The sequence below is a fragment of the Solanum dulcamara genome, chromosome 8 (assembly GCF_947179165.1).
Source record: "Solanum dulcamara chromosome 8, daSolDulc1.2, whole genome shotgun sequence".
In the NCBI taxonomy this organism is placed as follows: Eukaryota; Viridiplantae; Streptophyta; class Magnoliopsida; order Solanales; family Solanaceae; genus Solanum; species Solanum dulcamara.
Window position 1 is genome coordinate 75,921,824 of NC_077244.1, and position 24,434 is coordinate 75,946,257.

The 24,434-nt window shown below is 34.2% G+C and overlaps 1 protein-coding gene across 1 annotated transcript; it reads left to right on the plus strand.

The window, feature by feature from the left end:
• Nucleotides 1-600: 600 nt before the first annotated feature.
• Nucleotides 601-14,763, plus strand: LOC129899010 (V-type proton ATPase subunit a1-like). Its single transcript, XM_055973755.1, has 18 exons — nucleotides 601-992; nucleotides 1,746-1,790; nucleotides 4,168-4,290; nucleotides 4,426-4,533; nucleotides 6,476-6,589; nucleotides 6,694-6,867; nucleotides 7,499-7,636; nucleotides 8,109-8,216; nucleotides 8,346-8,453; nucleotides 8,558-8,706; nucleotides 9,314-9,467; nucleotides 9,571-9,731; nucleotides 11,221-11,427; nucleotides 11,508-11,691; nucleotides 12,126-12,209; nucleotides 13,653-13,846; nucleotides 13,945-14,004; nucleotides 14,207-14,763. The coding sequence occupies exons 1-18, from the start codon at nucleotides 852-854 to the stop codon at nucleotides 14,409-14,411; spliced, it is 2,457 nt and encodes an 818-aa protein (XP_055829730.1). The 5' UTR covers nucleotides 601-851; the 3' UTR covers nucleotides 14,412-14,763.
• The last annotated feature ends 9,671 nt before the right edge of the window (nucleotides 14,764-24,434 follow it).

Genomic DNA, 24,434 nt, shown 5'->3' on the forward strand with positions numbered 1-24,434 from the left:
TATTTTCTATCATTTTGGCTATTTTTTTATGTAAATAAAACATAGTTATATTTGTTGTAAACTAGAACAAGCTTGGTGGGTAGATAATATTAACATTGTTTTTGTAGTTTCTTATTCTTCAATTATTGCTATTATCTAATGTTTATTGTCCTTCATTTATCATATTATTCTGCTCTATATGATTCGTTACACTTACTATTATTTGTTATGTTTTATTTACAGTACCTTTTTTTCCTTTTTTTATTGTCTTTTTCAAAATGCTTTGTTATGTGTTATTTGAGCCGTGAGTCTTACGAAAAATAATCTCTCTAGCTTCATAAGTTAAGAATAAGATTTGTTTAAACTCTACTCTTCCTACATCCCTTATGAGAGTGCATCAGATATATTATTAATAAATAAAATTAATTTTCAAATAAGAAAAAAATTTAAATTGAATTTTCTTTTTATAATAACGTCCCTAAAAAAATAATAAAAACTCAAATTTGGCAATTTCTTAATTCTTTTTTCAAAATTACTTAGATTGTCTTCACAAATCACCAATAAGCATAGAAGTCAGAGTGTATTTTAATTTCTCTAAAGTCAGCACGCATTAGAATTTTATGCGTTCACCTTTTTATCTTTATCCCAATGAAAAGTAAAGTTGAAAAAACTGCGAAATATGCGAGATGCCGACCGAATTCATTTCCATGGCAGTTACCTTTGCCCACTGTTAACGAAAGCGCAAATAAACTAAATATCCAGTGCGAGGCGCGAGAAGTGAGAGAGAAGAGCGCGGCGTCCCTTTCTCAGAGAGCAGATCTGAATATAGATCTCTCTCTGTCTACTAGGTGAATTTCTTACCTTTTCGAAAAATGGAGTACATAGACAACATGCCATTAATGGATCTGATGCGCTCGGAGAAGATGACTTTCGTTCAGCTTATCATTCCTGCTGAGTCCGCTCATCGTGCCATCACTTACCTTGGCCAACTCGGACTTCTTCAATTCCGTGATGTACTCATCTCTTTCTCTCTATGTGATTTTTTTTTTGTTGTTGGAGAATTTCGAATTTTGATTGTTGATTCATGATTGATATTGTGGTTTTATGATTTTGAGGTGTCACTATGTGTACGTGATTAATTGGCGTGATTTTGACTCGAATACTTAGTCTTCCAGGGTGATTTTGGTTATGTAGAATGCAATGTAACAGGAAAGTGTTGTTTTTGACGAAGTGACGGTTTTCTAGTTTTATTAGTGTATGTAGTGAAGGATTTGGAGGTTAGTTGATGGTTTTTTAATCTAGTAACAATCGATATGAATCAGACTCGTTTCCTTAATCTAGTTGGTTTGTCGCTGCTTCAAGTGCCAAAGAGTACCTAAATTGAGGGGACCTTAATTTCATTCTCCCAATATAGTTGTTCTAATAATCCAATGTATTATTTGAGCAAATTGAGGTGAGGTTTCAAAGGCATCAAATTACCGTGCTGGTTCTTTCTTTTGGGTTGGAGTAAAGCCGGAGAAAACTAGCCACGTCCTTGAAGATGAGATGCAGTCATTTTTTTCATTATTATAATGTTGTTGTCCCTTTCAATATTTTGTATGATCCTTGTTACCAGCTTGTCATCTTCAAGGGGATGTGGCAAACTTCAAACTTTTAAATATTATTATATTTTTATGATCTAGCTATCCTGACTTTTATCTCCATTTAACCTGCTTTATTTTTCATTATCCATCAAATAAACTGATTATCCAACTTCTTTTGTGCAGCTAAATGCCGAAAAGAGTCCTTTCCAGAGAACATTTGTAAACCAGGTATCTACGAATTACTGTGAATACAGCAAATTCATCTTCAAATTCTACATGCTTGTTACTAAAGTGGAATTGTTACTATAATTAGCTTAAACTGTTGACAAGTTTTATTGTTGACAAACCATCATCATTGCTAACTTTTGCTGGAACTCTGCTCTCTGAAAGCAAAGGAAAGATAGTTGCTCTGGTGCAAGAGCATTCTACTTCCAACCAAGAGGTTAGAATGTAATTTACCAAGGACGTTAAGTGGGAAAATGACCACTGTTGATTCCTAAGTTTGGGGTGGGTGGGTTACCATTTGAAAAAGAAAGATAAAACAGAAAGACTGAAAGCTAGTTGCTGTAGTCAAGATAAGTACTCTTATCCAAGTTTATTATCAAAAATGACCACTGTTGACTCCTAAGTTTGGGGTGTGTGGGTTACCATTTGAAGAAGAAAAACCAGAAAGGCTGAAAGCTAGTTGCTGTAGTCAAGATAAGTACTCTTTTCCAAGTTTATTATCAAAAAATGACCACTGTTGACTCCTAAGTCTGGGGTTGGTGGGTTACCATTTGAAGAAGAAAAAATAGAAAGACCGAAAGCTAGTTGCTGTAGTCAAGATAAGTACTCTTATCCAAGTTTATCATCAGATAGAATTGTATGGATTATGTATAGTATTGTTATTGAAACTTTTAGGAGTTGGGACTAAATAGTTGCTTCTAAAAGTTTCTGCTGTTGCCTTCACTATCAGATTAGTTTTGATTTTTTAATAAATGTCCCCCCTCTTTATAAATAAAATAGATGCGCACATTCGGTGATATCTTCAATCATACTTTAAAGTAAATGTCAAATAAGTGAAATTTCTGATCTGCTGAAATTTCTTTGAAATGGAGAGAAGAGCAAGACTTTCTGCGTGTTCTCATCTTTTAAGTTGGACTGATCTCTGTTCTTATATATAAAGTTCAAGACACTAAATTGTCCTTGAGGTCTTAAAACAAATTTGCGCCCCTGTTCCTGCTGCTAATGACCTAATGTCAATTCCCGATGGCTAAATTTGAAGCTTACAACATAAGATGATTTCGATGATTGTCTTGACCTCTTTGATGTAATCCAATTCTCTCTTCTATTTTAAGCCTATTATTGTTATTATTATTTTGATAATTTAAGTTAAATTGCAGTTAAAGAGTACCAACAAGGTACTGCAAAATACAGTCACAAAAGCAACATTACAGTTTCAACCCTAGCATATCCAGGTTTTGAAGTAGCGAGACATGTTTTCAATCATGCTGTTCCTACACCAAAAATACAAATTTTGCAGACATCTATTTTTAATAACAGAAATATGGCTCCTTGGCCTTCAAAGCATAGCTTATTCCTCTTTAACCAGATAGTCCATATGATGCATAGGGGATGGTATTTCAGATCCCTTTCAGTCTTCTGCTTACTCTCCAATTGCCAGCATTCCAATAGACTTCTAATACTTTGGGATATCACCAATGGCACACCACAGATTCAGAAAGAGATCCCAAACCTGTCTTGTTTGCCTGCAATGAGAAAAAGATGACCGGAAGATTCTTGAGCTTCTTCACAAAAAGCATCTGCTACATAGAACTATTCCTCCTCTATAGGGAATCCTGGTTAAGCAAACATCCAAAGCAGCAACCTATACAAAGCAAGAAACCTTTGCTTGGTGCTTATGTTTTCCAAAACATTTTCCAGAACCATGTTAAATCCCAATGACCTGCTTGTTTTGCAGAAGGCTATAGCAGCTTTTAATGGAAAATTTCTTATCTTTTCTGTTCACATCTAGGGTTACAGGTTCCAAGTAATACAGTAGTTGACTAATATCTTCTAGTTTTTTCGCGTTCTATTATTATTATTATCTCATTTTTTGTTTTGCTAGAAACTATACTTAAAAGTATTTTTTTTTTGATAACCATTGTTTCCGGGCTAGCTTTCGCACACCTCGACTAATTCCATGGGATACTTGCTACCTCGTATCAACCTTTGAATTACTATCTATACTCAAGGTGAACAGTGAACAAATTTAAACAATAAATGAATTTACTATTGAAACAATTTTGGCATGTCAAGAATAGCTATTGTGAAGATACTAGTGAGTATTGTACCAATTGATGATGAAGTTCCATCCCAAAACAAAACACTGCTGATAGACTTCCCTATTAGATGTCCTCTTTTTTAATGACTTCTAGTTTCCAGAGCATCATTATTCCTTCATAAAGAGAAGAACACTTCCTTTTACTCAAATTTCAGTCCATAATTTTGTGAAATTAAGTTACTGCTTAGAATTGATCTTTCCCGCCTTTATTGGACCTAGAAATGAGTACATATTGATTTGTTTTTCCTTTTAATAATTACAATTTTTGGGTGATGTTTGTAGGTAAAAAGATGCGTGGAGATGTCAAGAAAACTACGATATTTCAAAGATCAGATACACAAAGCCCGTCTATTGCTGCCTCCTCTTCCTGCTTCCCAACCTGATACTGAATTAGAAGAAATGGAGGTCTCTTTCTAGTTGTTTTGATTTACGTGCTGATAAATGAGCTTTCCTCTGTTCTCTTTTTCAATTATGCATTTATTCAAAAGCTTTTCCAATTCAACAAAAGATCATATGGAATGTGGTTCTTCTAAATTTCAGATACAACTTGCAGAGCATGAACATGAGTTGATTGAAATGAATGCTAATAGTGAGAAATTGCGGCAATCATATAATGAGCTGCTAGAGTTTAAGATGGTATTGCAGAAGGTACATTTCTACCTTGATTTCTAGTCATTTTATAAATGTGCAAGCATTCGAGGTAAGAAATGAGTTTTGCATTAATGATATGGATGCTGAGTTGTGTGAGGCATTTAGTTTTTGCCAAAAAAGTTTAAATTCTTAAATACTTGGGATTACCTCTGGAAGTCAAATCTATGTCCATAGATATATGGAACAGTGTGATTGAGAAGTGTGAAGAAAACTAGCCAGGTGGAAAACACAATACTTGTCTACGGGTGATGATTGACCCTAATCAATTCAGTACTTGATGCACTTCCAACTTAGATGATTCCCCTTTTCCTTTCCCCCCAGGGGTCACCAAGAGGTTGGACAGTATTTGAAGAAAAATTTTGTGGCAGGGTAATAAGGAAAAGAAAGGATTTCACTTGGTAAAGTGGAAATCAGTGGTAACTGGAAAGAAGAATGGTGGTTTGGGGATTAAGAACCTAAACTTGCAAAGTAAAGCTCTTCGAATGAAATGGTTATGGAAGTATGCAAATGGTAACCAACTGTTGTGGGAAAGAGTGATTGGGGCTAAATATATAGCAGAAGACAAATGGATGACCAAAGAGGTGACTACTCCTTATGGGGTCAGCCTTTGGAGGTCCATTAGGAATCTGTGGGATGAAGTGAAGAACAACTCAAAGGTGAAAGTTTTTGATGGGAGAAAAACCATGTTTTAACAGGATAACTGGCATGAGAAAGGCAACTTGGAAGAGTTATTTCCTGATATTTACAGCTTAGTTACATTTCAGCAAGTGTTTATAGCAGATTTATGGACACTACATGGGTGGAATTTGGGATAGGAATCCATAAAGAAACGATCCAATTAATCAAAATACAAAATGAGAATCGTATCGATAAGATAACAAATACCATGTGTTTTATTATTCTAAGCGGGTATTCAATTTACTTTAGAAGACAGCTCAATGACTGGAAGGTTCAGAGAGTAGCTGAATTTCTCACCACAGTGGAACCTTTCAATGGACTTCAAACAAGGGAGGATTTTCTATGGTGGACAGGAAACAATAGAGGAGTATACAAAGTCAATAGAGCTTATAAACGAATGGAACAGACAAACCAACAAACACGGAAACAAATATGGAAAAGCAGAATACCCCATAAAGTATCCTGCTTTGTCTGGTCGTTGGCCAAAGAAGCAGCTCTTACTCAAGAATGTCATGAAGAGAGGGATAAGATGTTTTCTTTGTGGGGAGGCTTTAGACTGTTAACCATCTATTTCTACACTGCAAGTACACTCAACAATTATGGAGAATCTTTTTGAGTCTCAAAGGCATCTCCTGGACTATGCCTAGGAAAGTTTCTGAGGCTTTAAAGAGTTGGGAGGAAGCAGGAGTACTGGCAAAAGACAGAGGCAGATGGAGACTTATTCTGGCTGCAATATGGTGGGCAATATGGAAAGAGAGGAACTCTTGGTGTTTTGAGAGCATAGAAAATAGCGTGAAGAAAGTGAATCTCAACTGCATTTTTCTATTATGTTTTTGATGTAATCAGTTATACTCAAATGATACTGTCTCTTTAATTGACGCTTTAGACTCAATTTAGCGATAGAGCAGTAAAAACTGGGGCCACTTGTATATAAGGTTTCAGTACAACCCATGTCCTGTTTTGTGATATAATACAAAGTTACCAAGTTCAAAAAAAAGAAAAGGGGTAAGGCCTAAGTATGCTCTACCCTCCCCGGACCTCACTTTGTGGGACTACACTGGGTATGTTGTTGTTGGTGTTGTTTATGCTTACCTATCATTTTCTGTTCTAAGTTTGAACTTGTGAACTGACATTCAAAGCTTTCTCAGATCACCTTTTTATCAGAATTACCTGAAGGACCAAAGTTATGTTTTTTTTTTGGGGTTTAAAATGTAATCAGTCCTTTCAGAGATACTTATTTTCTTGGTCACTATAACTTCAGGCTAGTGGCTTCCTTGTTTCAAGTAGTAGTCATACAACTGATCGGGAAATAGAATTGGATGAAAATGTACACTCCATTGATAACCATGCAGATACAGCATCATTACTTGAGCAGGTAACTGCGCAAATAACAGTTTTTTTCTTTAGAGTAGCTTATATCATTAATTCAATGATTAAGTTCGTTAAAACTTTTTCAGCAAAGTTATTTTCAATCTTCAGGAGATGCGTTCAGAACTGTCAAATCAATCTGGAGTGAGATTTATTAGTGGCATTATCTGCAAGTCCAAGGTTCTTCAATTTGAAAGAATGCTATTTCGAGCTACAAGGGGTAATATGCTTTTCAATCAGGCAGTTGCTGATGATGAAATACTGGATCCTTCGTCAAATGAAATGGTCATCCTCTTTCTTTAGAACTTCTAATATAATTGAACCCTTTTAATTGGACATTTTCACTGCCATCTTTTTCACAAAAGGAATTTGTTCACTAAGAAAAGTTCCAAATAAAGGAAAATGATAAATGTGTAAGATTTACTCATGAATCATGAATAAATAAGGAAAGAGTAGAAGCATTTCTCCCCATTTGGAATGACCAAGCTCTAACTCCCTCCGTCTATGCAATGTGGTTTCTTCAATGATCTATATGCTTTTATCTATTATTACTCCCTCTTTTTCAATTTGTTTGTCCATTTTTGACTTGACACGTAGTTTAAGAAAGTAAAGAAGACATATGAATCTTGTGGTCTTAAATTAAAGACATGTCAAATGTGTCAAATGTCAAATGCCTTTTTATCTTATGGTCTTAAACATAAAATGTGGAAAGTTGGAATTAAAGAGTTGCTAAAAAAAGAAAGAAGCGTTCTTTTTGAAATGGACTAAAAAGGAAAGTAGGACAAACAAATTGAAATGGAGGGAGTATTATTATTGTTGTTGTTGTTATTATTATTTCTTTGTTGGATCCTTGCTGAAAGGCAACAGCCTGATTATAAAGGTCATCTTATGGTTAACATAGATTTTGCTTCTGCAGGTTGAGAAAATAGTCTTTGTAGTATTCTTTTCAGGTGAGCAGGCGAGAACAAAAATACTGAAAATTTGTGAGGCATTCAGTGCAAATTGCTATCCTGTTCCTGAAGACACGACAAAGAGGAGGCAGATAACTCAAGAAGTATGTTTCTAATGGAAAGGAGGAGTTTCATCGGCATTATAATTGAATCGTTTTTGTTTGTTAATTATCTTTGCATAATGTTGTTGAAAAATTGCATGTTACCTTCTCAAAAAAAAATTGTTGAAAAATTGCAAGCAGGAAATGGATAATTTTATGGTATTTCTGCCTAATGTAAGCAAGCTAAGTTTTAGTTGCCCTCATTTTATGTGTCGATTGACATTCAACGTCATAATATACATAAAAAAGGGCCAATGTTCTGTTATCTCCCTACTAGCACTCGTGCTATGTCTGATTGCCTTCACATTTATTCCACAATCACCTCAGCCTGATGTGCCGAGTTCGCACTTCAATGAGTCCCAACCCCAAATCTGTTTAGGCATACTGTATGTACATATCATAAATTGTTTGTGATTGTTCATCCTCGAATGCTCTAAAGTAAGATATCTGGATGAGATAAACTTCTTGATTGTAGGTGTTGTCTCGGCTATCTGAATTAGAGACCACTCTGGATGCTGGTCTGCGCCATAGAGATAAAGCTTTGACCTCCATCGGATATCACCTTACAAAATGGATAAACATGGTAAGAGACTAAGAGTGAATAGAATAGTTGGAGTTATTTCTATATACTGTAGTTTATTATTGTCTGGTGGGAGCAAGTGCACCTTGTGGTTTTGACCAATGTGTTAATTGCTCCAACTCCATTTTCTAGGTTAAAACACAAAAGGCTGTGTATGACACTTTAAATATGCTGAATTTCGATGTTACAAAGAAGTGTCTAGTGGGTGAGGGCTGGTGCCCAATATTTGCAAAGGCCAAGGTAAATTTCTCTTTTGATTATTTTTGTAGCAGTTAAATATATGGAGCTTCAACATGCACAATTTTATAATATTAATACCAAGTAATGACTCATGAAAATTTTAGATACAAGAGGCTTTGCAACGTGCGACATTTGATAGCAGTTCACAAGTGGGCATTATATTTCATGTGATGGATGCTATGGAGTCACCTCCAACATACTTTAGGACAAACAGATTCACAAATGCATTTCAAGAAATTGTTGATGCGTATGGGTAAGTTAAACATGCAGTAGCATTTCGTTATTTGAAGAAAATGATGTAGACTTAATAGTCTTGGCTTGATTTAGTTGATGCAGTTAGGTCATGGGGGTAAAATGTTTGTTGACAGCCTTAGTTCTCTTTCATCATTTTCGCTGATTCTACTGATAGAAGCATGTCCATTTGAAATTACTTCAACATCATTCAAGTTGGTATCCTATGAAGACGTAAAGGGGAGGTGCTGTTAATGTCATGACACAAAATAGACATGTTTGTTGAAGTTGTTTAGATGGTACATTAAAACTATATTGTATTTGCTGTTTCATTTTACGCATTCACTCATTTTTGCAGTAAGACCTTTACTTATTTCAAAAATATTTTTCATATGCCTGAAGCCTCTAAAGGCAAAATAAAACCTTAATAGAAAAGATTCTACTTTTCAACATAAGGCATGCCATGATTTTTGGTTGTACATAATGCTTAAATTTTCAATGCTTCAGCTCTTCAGATAAATTTCAATTTCATTTGTTTCTCGAAAGAATATATGAATATGAATATCCATATGTTGTGCGCTTATGCTGGTCCAAACAGAAAACACTTATAGTGCTGTTTTTCTTGACAGTGTTGCCAAATACCAGGAGGCAAATCCAGCTGTTTATACCATTGTTACATTTCCTTTCCTTTTCGCTGTGATGTTTGGGGACTGGGGTCATGGAATCTGCTTGCTCTTGGGAGCATTAGTTCTTATCGCAAGGGAAAGCAAACTTAGTTCTCAGGTTAGTACTCCTATTGATTTAAGCTTCTTCTTTGGAGGGTTGAATTGAAGCAATCATATAATTATATGTTTCTTTTGTGAATCAAATAACTTTTTCCTGACAGAAACTAGGCAGCTTCATGGAGATGCTCTTTGGTGGTCGCTATGTACTCCTGTTAATGTCAATATTTTCAATTTACTGTGGCTTGATATATAATGAATTCTTCTCAGTTCCCTTTCACATATTTGGTGACTCAGCCTACAAATGCCGAGATGCTACATGCAGGTATAAAATAATTACCATGCTACATTTTCTAAATAGATATAGACTACAATTTCTGATTATAAGAAATAACGTCTTTCTGCTACTTTTCAGTTTTGGAACAGAATTAAGTGCTGATTGTTAGAGTGAAAATGTGGATGATTTGTTGCATTTTGATTGTGTCATCTCTCATGGATGAGAAATTGCGTTTCTCTTTTAGTATAAAATTTAGGGTTGGATAGTGGTTGTTTTTCTTTCCTTCACAGGTTATCTGTGTGTTGGCTTGTTAAGGTTGCAGTATTTTACCAAGTTAGAGTTTATAAACAGAGGAACTTTCAAAAATGACTATAGTTTGGGCTTAATTAGAAATCTATTACTATAGTTTGCTAAACTACGATTCATACTACATGTTAGAAGGAGGAGAGAGCCGAGCGAGATTGGAGAGGAAGGAGAGAGGAGAGAGAGAGGATGAATACATGTTGTATTCGTTGTATCGGGTTGTATCACGAATACAATTGATACAATTGATTTTTATCAACAAATACAATTGTATCAAGTGTATCTATTCCTTGTGGATTCACTCTGTATCAATTGTATCAACAAATACAATTGTATCTGTTCCTTGTGTATTTACTTTGTATCAAGTGTATTAACGAATACAATCGTATCAAGTGTATACGTATGTATCATGTGTGGTGTACTCTTTCATAATATGATTGATACAATATTGTATCTCTCCCTCATTTAGGCATATTGGGAGTCTGAGTATGAAATCAAAGAGGAGAAGAGGAAGAAGAAAGGTCTTCACCATCTCCCGCTTGATTTGTATCAGGCGAGAGATAGGGAGGGAGGGGACGAGAAAGGGAGAGAGGGAGGCAAGGGAGGAGAGAGGCGAGCGAGAGAGGGTGGGAGGAGAGGCGAGAGAGAGAGAGAGAGGAGATAGGAGATATTTGCTATAAAACCCTAAGTATAACTATGTAATGTAATTCTTTTGAACTATAGTCGAGTATAGTAAATACATAACACATGTTTGCCGTAATTTTTCCTATTTTTGAAAACCCTTGACTACTTCTGGGTATTTTACAATCATTGGATGTCAGGTATTGGTGCTGCAATTGTTGACAATGTGGTATTTTTTTGTCAGGTTGCTTTTATAATTATGTACAACTTCTGCTGAAGTTGGCTAAGTTTTTCTTAGATTTTATATATTTACTTAAGTAGCAACCGTTCTTATGCTCTCAAACACTAGATAGTGTAGTACTGTAGCCACACTAATTAAAGGTAATCATTATCTTATCTCTATTTCTTGGACAAAAGAAGATACTCACGGAACAATGTTTATGGCGGTCTGGGTTTCTCTTAATTATTTTTGCATTTGCGCTTTTACTCTTGCCTCCCTATCTCTGAGTGCATGTAGATCATGAATGAGCATATAGTGCACATTTTCTAGGTACCTATTTTGTTCTCTTGTATTTTTTACAACTATCTTGACATTACTGTGTTTACATTACAGTGATGCACAAACAGTTGGTTTAGTAAAATACAAGGATCCGTATCCATTTGGTGTGGATCCAAGCTGGAGAGGTAGCCGTTCAGAGCTTCCTTTCTTGAATTCTCTGAAGATGAAGATGTCTATTTTGTTGGGTGTGGCCCAGATGAATCTTGGAATTATTTTAAGTTATTTCAATGCACGTTTCTTCAGCAGCTCTCTTGATATTAAGTGTGTAATCATTTTCTCTTCTCTCTTTTTTCATGGTTTGCCTGTATGTTGTTATTTATTCTGTGATTGATTGTTGTCAGGTATCAGTTTATACCACAAATAATCTTTCTCAACAGCCTCTTTGGATACCTTTCTCTTCTCGTTGTTGTCAAATGGTGCACTGGTTCTCAAGCAGATCTATATCATGTTATGATTTATATGTTCTTAAGTCCTTTTGAAGCTCTTGGTGAAAATAGGTTGTTTTGGGGCCAGACTGTGCTTCAGGTATGAGGTACCCTTCTATTTCTGGAACATGTGCTCTTAGAGGTTGTTTGGCTATTAAATGGGGTATGGTAGAATTGTACTACCACTAAATTATTGTGAGAATATTGTCAATTAGTAAATTATAAATGGGTTTCTAATACTTGCATCCCACATTTGGGATTTTTGGAGTGGGGTCTAAATTCTTTTAATAAAAATGCCTTTGGCATAATTTTTATAAATAACCTGTAATGATTAGTTCAATATATGTATGTATGTATGCATTAAAGGTGCCATATGCAGCTAATAGAAAGAACAAGTAACAAATAAAGAAATATGAAAAACTAAAGCTTTAATGAAGTTCTTTTTTCTCCCTTGTCCGTCACACAATTCGATACCAAACAACCCCTAAGAATATGTCTGCGTCCTTGTACCTCTGTTAACAATTACCGTTGCAGGTTATATTGCTGCTTTTGGCACTCATTGCTGTTCCATGGATGCTCTTCCCAAAGCCATTTATTTTGAAGAGACTTCACATGGAGGTACTGTGTTGACTTTTCTGATTCAGAGAAAAGATGAAAGTAGTGGAACCCTGGAACCCTTTCCAAAAATAACTTTTGTTTTCTCTTATGAGACATTTTAGTGGCATAGAATGGAGAAACCTTTCAAAAAAATATATTCTAATTTCTATTTTGATTTTTTTTTAAGCTTTGAGAGGGAGGGGTCCTGTTGGGATGCCATAAAATCTAGTAATAGTCAAGTAGGCTCCTATTGAGCATCTTACTTTATTGAAGATGTACTTCTCCTCTAAGTATGACTTCACTCTTGATATGTTCCTAGAATGAACTTCTAAATGTATTCTTCCGTGATTATTGGATTAAATTAATTAGCCTGTCAAGTTTCGAAAGTATAGTTTTTTTCTGAAAATAGTGGTTATAAAGGAATAACCAAAAATGTAAGTTTGATATACTAGTGTAGGTATTAATGCTTTCAGTTGTTAAGTAATATCTACGAAGAGATATTAGGCTTTCTAAAATGGTCATTGAGCTTCTCATATCTTAAGATGAAGCTACCTCATGGAAAAGTTTCAGCCTGAAATATGCTGTGTAGGTAAGGTGATTACATTATTAGAGCTACTTGTGCCACTAGGTGATTGCCTGAGATTGCAATCCATACTTTTTGTTACCATGAAAATCGAAATAGGAAAAATTATGGACCTATTCAAGCCCTTCCCACCTGCTGCATACATGCAAGGCAAGTCGACCACTCTGCTAAGCAAACAATGTTGAAGACATCTGAAACAGAGATAGAGAAACTAGTTAAATTTTCTACATAATATTGAAGGTATGCCATCCCATGTCTTCAAATCTCTACTTTTTGTTATCTTGAGAAATCATAATCTCAAAATTTTCTTTTAATGTGGTGATGAATTTCGGTCAAAGTGTCCGATCTCTATTGACCGGATCTGACACGAATTCCGTACCCAAACTCGTGTCGGTGTCATGTCGACACGGGTATTGCGGCAAAAGTGCGGGGTCCGAGCAACATAGTTCTAGTGTACCTTTTAGGATCCCCCTTTCAAGTTTTCACTCTAGCAGATCCGTTCCAGTGAGACTTTGCATTTTTGCTTTTATTTTCTCCCCTGTTTTAACCAAATATGAGAAATGCAACAAAGTTCTTATTCAGTCGAGATCTCACCTAAAATGAACAGGAATTTCATTATATACAACCAAACGGTTGTCATCTCGTCCCGCACAGAAGTTGTTTAGGTGTCCATTGATGTTACTTGAATTAGCAATATGGTTTAATATATTGACAGTATCTGAGGGTTTTCTTTGTGGGGAAGATGGAGAGCGGAGAGGCTTATGGACAAATCGCTCTTTATTTACTTCTGTATTTAATTTCTTACAATTTCATGTACTGCCTATCAATACAACTTAGTAGCTTGAAGGCTTGATTTCTCTTGTACCTTTGATGATTCTCAGAGATTTCAAGGTCGGACATATGGAATACTTGGAACCTCTGAGATGGATATTGATGATCAACCAGGTTCTGCCAGAGAGCGTGCTGAGGAGTTTAACTTTAGTGAGGTTTTTGTGCATCAAATGATACACTCTATTGAATTTGTACTTGGTGCTGTTTCTAACACAGCATCATACCTTCGGCTTTGGGCTTTGAGGTAAATCCATCAATTACTTATTTTTTGTTATCTACTTGAATTTTGTATATTTCTTGAAAATTTGCTGTATATCTACATACACGTTTATATTTTTGCAGTTTGGCTCACTCTGAATTATCTACTGTGTTCTATGAGAAAGTTCTTCTCCTTGCTTGGGGGTAAGTTTCCATGTGACATTTAGCTATTTCATTTTCTTCTCACTGGCTGTTCAAGTTTCTCCAGTTTATAGCTGTGGTTTTCCTTTTAAAGAAAAAAACTAAATATAGCTATGATTTGATGTAGAAGAGTTGATTTTCTTCATAATTTACTCTTGGTATTCTTGGTGTTGAATTTATCTGAGTATGATCATTCTAAGTTCAGGTATGAAAACATCATCATACGACTAGTGGGGCTGGCAATTTTTGCCTTCGCGACAGCTTTTATACTACTCATGATGGAGACTCTTAGTGCATTCCTTCATGCTTTGCGTCTTCACTGGGTGGAATTCCAAAACAAGTTTTATCATGGGGATGGTTATAAGTTCATGCCATTCTCCTTTGCCTTATTAGCAGATGATGACGATTAGTACATAACCAATCTTTCTCTCTTTGTTCTTTTTGGGGAATTCCGTGGAGAAGAAGAGTTTCCCATCTAGAGAAGAAGCCTGACAAGAATTTCGTAAGGACCCAATTTTGACTGACTGGTACATTGTACGCACTTTATTTGGATGAGAGCAGCTGGATTATGTAGGATAGAATTGTAAAGTTGCAGCACATAATCTTTTGGTATAGCAGTATGAAAAGGACACTGAGGGTCGTAGTTGGCTGTTGAGGAAGAGATCTGTAAATTTTTCTCATTTCTTATATCCTTATCTCATTCCCCCAAACAGGGATTCAGTCAGTATAATTTGTGAAGAGGGAATCTCTTATACCACTGTATCTTCTGAGTTTCACATCTTTTTGTCGAGGAAAACTTGCTGATTCTATAACTATACGTACAAGTCCTATTCATTCATTTTGATGGGGAAGTTTTCCTTCCCGTTTTGTAATAATAAAACCAGCCTCACGGTGTCACACTTCAGAAAGAAGAATGTTTCCGAGTGTGTGTCAAATGTGTGAAACAGATAAACAAACTAGATGAGCATATGCGGTGCGTACCGGCACAAACATCCATGAAATCATCAGATCATTGTGAACCCGTTGGATTGAATGTGTCGGTCTATAGACGTTTACACGAACAAATGGCGTTTGTAGGGAAAAAAGAAAGAAAGAAAGAAAAACTCTCTCCGTAGAGAGTTATTGTTTCAATACAATTTAAAATTTTCCAACATAAGAATTATGATCTTGGGAACCTTGGCATTTAGAGTGAACCAACGACATTCATTGCGTAAAACTGTCATCCTACATTGGATCTTGAAAGCCTGGAAATGGTCCAATAGTTAACTAAGGGAAACATTTCGGTAGAGTAGGACTACATAATAGCTCTATCAGAGAAGCAAATTTTATAAAGGTTTTTCCACATCTCGAATAATTCGAGCTATAATCTTGTTTAAAAACAACTTATTCCCTAAGTTGGAGTATAAAAGTCAAAACTATGTAGTAAGTATATATTCTAATTTGAATATCAATAGTTAAATCTTTTAAAATGAAATTTACGTACTCCAAAACTATAAAAAGAAGTTACTAGCAGAAAATACTTGTCATCCAAATAATAATAGTGATAGCAAAGACTATCAATACAAATTCTCATGACCTTCGAATAGATCTTATTAGCACTCGACGTAAGTTTAATACTTTATCATGATTAAGTAATACTTAACTACAATTAGGTGATAAAAAAGTGTAAACACTAGCTGCTGCTGTTATTTACGTAATTTTTGAAAACTCAATTCTAGTATCGTAGGGAGTCAGGACTTTGTAGTCAATTTGGGACTCTTGGTTAAAAGGCCTATTTAAGTCTTCTATCTAATTAAAAGGGTTTCAAGTTTTTTTTCTTAGTGAAATGACCCACTTTTTAGATTAGGTAAAAAACTCTAATTTAGTTGTGATTTAGAATTTAATTATTATGTCAAATTAGTACCCATCTTTTATGAACTACAAATTGGTCCAAAATCAACAATAAAAAACAAAAACAAGAAAAACCCTCCAAAATCTCTTTCAACGTCTTTTTTTCTTCTTTCTTCTATTGTTCTTCTTCCACTCTCAATCTACCTTCTGTGCATATGATTGTGTGTTATTGATGTCCTAAAACTCTTCTCTTTTTGGTGAAGTTGGTTTCAACAAGCTATATTTGGAGAAAGATGGTGTTAAAGTTTTAAAGAAATAGTCAAGCTCAATTTAAATCCGATTAAAGACTGCTTTGGAATAGCATTAGCCTGGGCTTCTGTTAAAACATTGTATCAAGACCTCAGTTTGAAGGTACACAAATGAATTTCATATATTTGTAGAGTTATTATGCAGATGGAATCTGGTCTGCAATGGACCGATTGACCATCGATCTGATCGATTATATATCAGTCCTCTATGTTAGTCAATAGCTGACCGATCATAGTAATTAGTCCGACAGATTCATTATATATTTTTTTATTTTTTAGTTCCATATTTGCAATAATGTTTCATTTTACTAGTTTCTAATAACGTTACATTATTTATTGTAGGTAGGTACAAAATTATGACAGGAGTTGTCTTACTTGTTGATTATTTTGGAAAGTGGGTAGATGACAAGAAATCGTGGAGATGGAATTCTCAAAATGATACAGTTCGAACAATGCTTGTGAGCAGTGATGTTACCTTTGATAAATTCATGGAAACTATCATTAGAAGAGGTGAATTGAGTTGCGGACATGATCCTGTTTGTGTCAAGTATATGACTAGTGCAGGTGCTTTTTCGAGGGACAAAGAACCGCCACTTGAACTAAAGAATAATGAAGATGTCCAAATTTATTTGAATGATATAAATGGTGAAGGTGGCAGGCCAATGTTACAGGTTTCCTTGATTGAAATTTTTTTGGAAAACGGCTGTGGTTTGAACAACCAGCAATTTGAGAATGAAAATGTCTGCACGCACAATGATGATTTTCATGGGGGAGGAGAGACAAATACTTTTATTGAAACTAATGAGCGTGTAATAGAAGATGTTTTCCCTTGTGAAGTGGAGAAATTTATGGAAACTAATGAGGGTACAATAGAAGATGTTCTCCCTTGCCAAGTTGAGAAATTTTTGGAAGCTAATAAGCATATAATAGAAGACGTTCTCCCTTGCCAAGTTGAGAAAAAGGTTCCACTGAATAACGAAGATGATGATGTTCAGTTGCCTGAACAATTAGAGGATGCAATGATTGGAACACATCATAGCTATATTTTTTCTGATGGCTCGGATTTTCATAAAGAATATAGATTTTTGAACAAAGAAGTCGTAGTGAACAAACTGAAACTTGTCGCAATCAGAAAGGGTTTCAAGTTTGCTACAAAGAAGTCTAACAAATCATTGGTAAGTGTTGCATGTGTTGAAAAAAGCTGCAAGTGGAGGGTTCGTGTTGTTAAGTATATTAGCTCAAATGCCTTCCATATCACAAAATATGTACCTAATCACTCTTGTGACTTGAGATCTATATCTGGTAGACATATGCATGCTTCTACCAGCGTTATTGCAGAATTTATGAAAGAGAGGTTTAGAGAAGGAAAATGTCTTATACCGAAGGAAATAATGAAAATTGTGAGTATAGAGTTGGGATGTGATGTTAGTTACTGGACATGCTGGAAGGCCAAGCAACTTACACAAAATATGATATGGGGAACACCGGAACACGGATACACGGCACTGGAAGCATATCGGTACGAGATTGAAAAAGCAAATAAAGATAGCTTTACGACTTTGGAGGTTCAAGATGACATGTTTTTATATTTTTTTGTTGCCTATGGGCTATGCATAAGAGGATTTAAGAACATAAGAAATGTCCTCGCTGTGGATGAGACTTTTTTAACGGGCCAATTTGGTGGTGTAATGCTAATTACAAGTGGACAGGATAGTGAAAATCAAATATATCCTATAGCTTGGGTTGTGGTTAACTCAGAGAATGATCTTTCTTGGACTTGGTTTTTTCGCCAATTACTCAATGTAGTGCCAAATACAAATGAGTTATCCATCATATCAGACAGAAATGCGAGCATAAAGAAAGCGATTGCTACAGTTTACGATCAAGCTCATCACGGAGTATGTACCAGGCACCTTGGGAAAAATATTCATATAAAATTCCATGCTGGTTCTTCAATCCTTGGTCTATACTATGATGCATCAAATGCGTATCGAGTCGAAGAGTTCAATGAGTATTTAGAAGAAATTCGACGCAAAAGTTATGGTAATGTTGTTGAATACCTCAAGAATGATGTTGGTTTCGAACGGTGGAGTAGAGTTCATTTTCCAGAAAGAAGGTATGATGTCATGCCATCCAATATTGCAGAGTCTGTGAATGCCAGACTTGTAATTGAAAGAGAATTTCCCATCATTGCTTTATTTAATGCAATTCAAAGGATGTTATGTCGATGGTTCCATGAGCGACGTGGTCTAACGTTGTGCACGAGTAACTATTTAGCTCCGACGACAAATACTTTAGTGAGAGAAACTAGACGAGAAATAACAGATAAATTATCTGTACAACAACTTCACGTGAATGAGTTTATTGTTCAAGGGTATGGTCAGGACGCAAGAGTTAACATCAACGGCAAAACATGCTCCTGTAAAGTGTGGGATCTTTAGCAATTGCCTTGTGTCCATGCATTGGCAGCACTCAAAGCTCAGCAATTACTAGACTATGGTGAGATAGTTTACAATCTATGTTCACCATATTATTCGGCAGAATTCCATCGGTTGGCTTATTCAGAGATTATAAACCCTGTTCCTCCAGAAGAGCGATGGGAATGTGCCATAGAAAATATAATTAATCCACCCATTGTGAAGCGTGTGAAAGGACGGAAACGTAAGAAAAGGATCCCATCAGTTGGTGAAGGTGCTAAAAAGCAAAACAAATGTTCTCTCTGCAAGCAAGTCGGCCACAAGAAGACTACTTGTCCCGATAAACATACTGTTGACACCCAATTTTGACCATCCACAACGCAAATTAGCTATCGACTTTCTTTAAATTTCTAACATTTTGAAATAATTAGTTTTTATAAAAAACAAAAATATTTTTATGTTATTCTTAACTATTTTATTTTTTTTTATAAATTTTAGTATAATATACATATTTCTATATAACTATATCTTTGATTACTATTTATGTGGTTATTCGAAAATCACCTCAAAAGATTTTATTTTTTACTAGATACAATTTTAGTTAGGTTAGTTTAATTATAGTTTGTATTTTTGATTTTTTTTAGTTTTTTCTAAAAAAAACAAACAAACTAAAAATGCACTTCTCCACGTCGAAAATGAATAAAAATTTGGGGTTTTTGGAGCCTATATAAAGGCTCATATTCTCATTAAGAGGGGAAGAGGAGGGAGGTTCTTTAACCACCCTAAAAGTTAGAAATTTTTTTAACTTGACTAGGATTTTGGACTCTTGTCCCTAACCTAAAAGTTACGAAAATTTCTAGCTTTCAATCTATATTTTTCTTCAGGGAAAATATGAGATTGAAGTCGAAATTTAGGGTAAGAACAATGTTCTTATAACATCGAACCCACGAAGGTTCGAGTCTAAATTTTTGTCTAAATTTTTTTTTTTTTTTTTTGTAGATTGGAGTTCCATCAAGCTTTTGGGTGGTGGTGAAGTTGTCTTCCGCTCATCATCTTCAATCTCGGCCCGAAAAGAGGTAAAATATTTTCTTAGCTTTATTTTATTTAATTCTTTCTTATTTTATATTTAGTTGATTCATAGTCTTATTTTTTTAGTTAGTATGTATTAAGAATAATTAGATTAATGATATAAATTTTTTATAGTTAGCTTGTGTTTAGGATTAATTAGCTAGCATATGTTATGATTATTTCATGAAAGCACTTAGTTTTCTTCATTATTTTTCCAAGTAGTTTTTTTTGACAATATAGATTTTCTTGTTTTTTAATTTTTTCTTTTAACATGATTTAGATAATAAAAATTTGCTTAAAGTTGTTATTTAATTAGAACTTTCATGGCCTAATTGATTTAATTTTTTTCTTTAAAATTAAGCTAGTTAGCACGTTGTTGGTCACTTCTAGGATGCCCATCAATTTGATACCTTAACATATCATGATATATTAATTTGTTTAGTTTAAAATGATTAGATGCCCATCATCTTGCTCAAATTATTGGAAAGTTGATACATGAAAATGAAGGTAATATTCATGATTTGAATATTGATATTGGGCTGTATACATGGAATACAGGTGAAAAGCAGTGTTGTATACACTGATATTCAGTGTATACACAATTTGATATATAGAAATAATGTTATATATACTGTATACAATATATATAGTGATATACAGTGATATACATCAGATACAGGGAACAAACACCATATACAGTGTATATAAAGTCTGATATATAGTGATATATAGTAGATACAGGGAACAAACACTATATATAGTGTATATACAGTCTGATTTACAGTGATATACAACAAATACAGGAAACAAATACGTGATATACAATGTGTATACAGTTTGATATATAAAAATAATATTGTATATACTGTATATAGTATATATACAGTCCGATGTATAGTGTATGTATAGCTGCGATATACAGTGGAATTGTGCTTAAGGCCCAAAATGAAGATGACCCAACATCTTAGTCCAGGCGTACAGAAACTAAGTGTCGGGCCATATTTTCATGTGTTATTTATTGTTTGTTTATATTGATTCGGGTTTTAATAATTTATTTTTACTTATGTTATTTATGCTTGTTTAGATATTAATTTTAATTTGTTTTTACTTAATTAGATTATCCTAAAGATAAATCAATTCATGTTAATTTACTCTTTAAATGATTTTCTACGTTTACTTAGTTATTTGATAAACTTTTTACTTTTTTTTATATACACATGTATATTATTTTCAAATGTTTAAGTTTGATCATTTTTCTAAAAAAAAATAATTTTAAACTTTTCTTTTCCTTTTAAATTAATGTCTTCAAAAGTTAGTCAAATAATTTTTCAAATCGTCGGATAACCGCACGTTAGCGGCCACTTTGAATGCTTAACACCTTCTCAAAGTGGAAATAAGAACCTCGTACCTTTTTCTCTGAATTTTTAAGACTTAAATCTGTTAGGGTCTTTTAAATTAAGTTTTCTTAATTTCTTTAAAAAATTAAGTGGTGACTCTTCTTTTCTAAAATTATTTTTTTTTCTCTTTAAAGTTGAAATTAATTTTAAACCGTCTTTTCTCGATATAACACGTACTTGAACTCTAAATATGCAGTTAGTATTTTGTAAATCCTCTTACAAAATGCTAAGTATTTTTTGAATTTTTCATTAGTTTTACTCCTTATTCATCAACTCTCAAGTCAATACGAAATATCAACATAAAACTAGTAAGGAATAAGACGATAAAGAGCGATCGATACCACATCTGGCGGACCAAAGCATCTGCTGTAACAGACAGATTATGTATCTGTCGGACAGATGCTCAATTTATCAACATTTATACGAGATAAAATTTGATGTTACATTCTCTTTTTTGTTAAAAAGAAAGGAACAATATTACAAACTAAAGCTCAACTTGGACGTACAAGTAAGAAAACAAATATCCGAACTCTATATGCACCAGATGGTGCCTTCACAAAAATAAATAGTCAGTCTTATTGTTTCAACTCGAACGATCGTGCTAAGTATTTTTTGAATTTTTCATTAGTTTTACTCCTTATTCATCAACTCTCAAGTCAATACGAAATATCAAGATAAAACTAATAAGGAATAAGACGATAAAGAGCGATCGATACCACATCTGGCGGACCAAAGCATTTGCTGTAACAGACAGATCATGTATCTGTCGGACAGATGCTCAATTTATCAGCATTTATACGAGATAAAATTTGATGTTGCATTCTCTTTTTTTGTGAAAAAGAAAGGAACAATATTACAAACTAAAGCTCATCTTGGATGTACAAGTAAGAAAACAAATACCCGATATCACATCTAATAGACAGATCATGTATCTGTCGGACATATGCTCAATTTATCAGCATTTACACGAGATAAAATTTGATGTTACATTCTCTTTTTTTGTGAAAAAAAGGAACAATATTACAAATTAAAGCGCAACTTGAACGTACAAGTAAGAAAATAAATATCCGATATCAAATCTAACAGACAGATCATGTATCTGTCGGACAGTTTATAAATTTGTCAATGACTATAAATGAAATAAATGATGATAGAAAATCTACACTGCAAAATTATTAATGAAATTAAAATAAGTCGAATATTTCCATCAGTGAGAACAAAAGTGGCATAATATAAATACGCTAACTTTTTAAACTTAAATACAATCCAAGATAAATTTTAATTAAACCGATTGATCCATACTCTATCCGACAGATCCAAAAATCATCCTAACAGAATTACTAACTATCACCGCCGATCTTTCTCCTTTTATAAGTTTTCATATTCTTCGAAGCCTCCCGGATTTTTTTTTGTCTGAGATCTGTTGGAAAAGGGGAATCATATTTTGGGTTAGTTTTTTTTGTTCTTTTCGCCCTTGTAGTACATACTCTTGCAAATTTGGTAGCTTCATCTTTGTCAACCATGTTGCTTCCTTCCTCTTCAAGCTCACCAATTACCTTTTTTTCCAACATATCTGGTTGTTCATCACCCACCTGAAAATTTTCATCATCATACTTTTTTTTGCTTAATTTTTCTATCTGGACATGCAAATCACCCACTATACCACTCAAGTGGTCTACTTTAGCATCGAGACTATCCATTCTTTCATTCAACTTCTTGTTCATATTCTTCATCTCATTAAACATATTTGCACATAATTCAATAAGTTGAGAAAGTTTGTCCGGTGAATCACTCAAATTAATATTTTCAGTAACTCCCTTTGATGGTTGTCTTCTAATATCAGTTTCACGTCCGTCGTGATCCATAGCTACCGGAATCTCATGCCTTTCGAGAGAAGAGTTAACTAATTGTGTCACAACACTAACTACTTTTGTCAACCGATCTATATTCTCATCCACCTCATCTTTCAAATCTTCCCAATTAATCAAATATGATTTTTTGACTCAACATTAGTAGGAACCAAAGTAGGATGCACCACAACCTATAAGAAAATAAATTGGTAAATAAAAATACAATAATAAAAACTTCTAAAATGAAATATTGCACCAAACAAGCTTAAGTATTCACCTCTTTATTTTGCATTGTTAATAACACTGTTTTATAATCTGGGGGTGTCTTCTTTTTATCGTACCATCGGAGCAATCTTGGAAGTGGCAAGAGAGATTTTATCAATGGCTGTCCAAAAGCCTCTCCTAGTACAGGAATTGCTTCGAAAGCCCACACCTATATTGAAAACAAAAAAGTACTAAATAAATATTAGTATATAAATTTCAGATCGATACATAACTTGTTATGATCAATTAAATTTCAGATCGATACATAATCTGTCATGACCAATTCAATATCTATCTCACCATAAAATTATTTAAGCTTACCATAAAAGCCCAAGGGAATCCTTGCAAGCTATAACCTTTAGATATGGAATTATTTTCCTTCCATTCTGCAGACTTTTTCTTTAAGTTACTTTTAGAAAGAACTCAACTGTCATCTCAAAAGAACGCATACCCCAAGGATATGCATTAAAGTAATCCAAGTTTGTCACCATTTTCATATTCTTTATATCAACAGTCCGCTTTTGATCACCAGCCCATAAAAAAGACTCAACAAACCACACCATAGCGATCTTCAACTTTATTTGCGCATCAAATCTGTCACTCTTTAATATTTTCTTTAAATCATTTCCCGTTAGACTACGCTTTTTGTTCAACACTAGATCTAAAAAATCTTTTGCCTTCCCTTCATCATATAAAGCCTTATCAGTGGAAATTTTTCCACAATTCAGTCCGGTAATCATAGCAAACTCCTTCATACCAAATCGAATTGGCTTACCATCAATTATGAACCAAACCTCTTTTTCTTTAAGCTTACAATACGTCGTTGTAGAAGATAGTGTACGATTTGGCCACAAAATTTTTTGTTCCAATTCTCTAGGTTCACTTTTAATAAGCAGCCAAAACAATTATTCGTAAATTGGTTGTACACTTTTTCCTTCTCCAAGTAATATTGTATAATTTTAACAACATCCCACCTTGATAAAATGCTCACAAGTCCATCAAAGTGATCCTCGTCCTCCAATTCATTATGCAAACTATATTGGGAGAGGTCTACTGAGGTTTCACGTTATGGTATCAATAATATATCATTCTCCTCAACAGATTCATCCCATTACAAGATGTCTCAGAAGACTCATTCCCATCACTAACTATTTTAGAAGCATTATCCTCATCACTAACGGTTTTAGAAGACTCATCCCCCTTGCTAGATATATCATGTTCTTGAAGATATTGTAACAAATGTAATATCAATTAGACAAATAAGGAAAACTAAAGATTGGTGTCAATATTTTAAAGGAC

Bases quoted from the DNA above. Each gene is read 5' to 3' on its own strand.
- LOC129899010 (XM_055973755.1), top strand. From the start codon at position 852: ATGGAGTACATAGACAACATGCCATTAATGGATCTGATGCGCTCGGAG. The intron at 9,732-11,220 runs GTATAAAATAAT...TTTACATTACAG, and splicing joins TGCCGAGATGCTACATGCAG to TGATGCACAAACAGTTGGTT. The intron at 14,005-14,206 runs GTAAGTTTCCAT...TTCTAAGTTCAG, and splicing joins GTTCTTCTCCTTGCTTGGGG to GTATGAAAACATCATCATAC.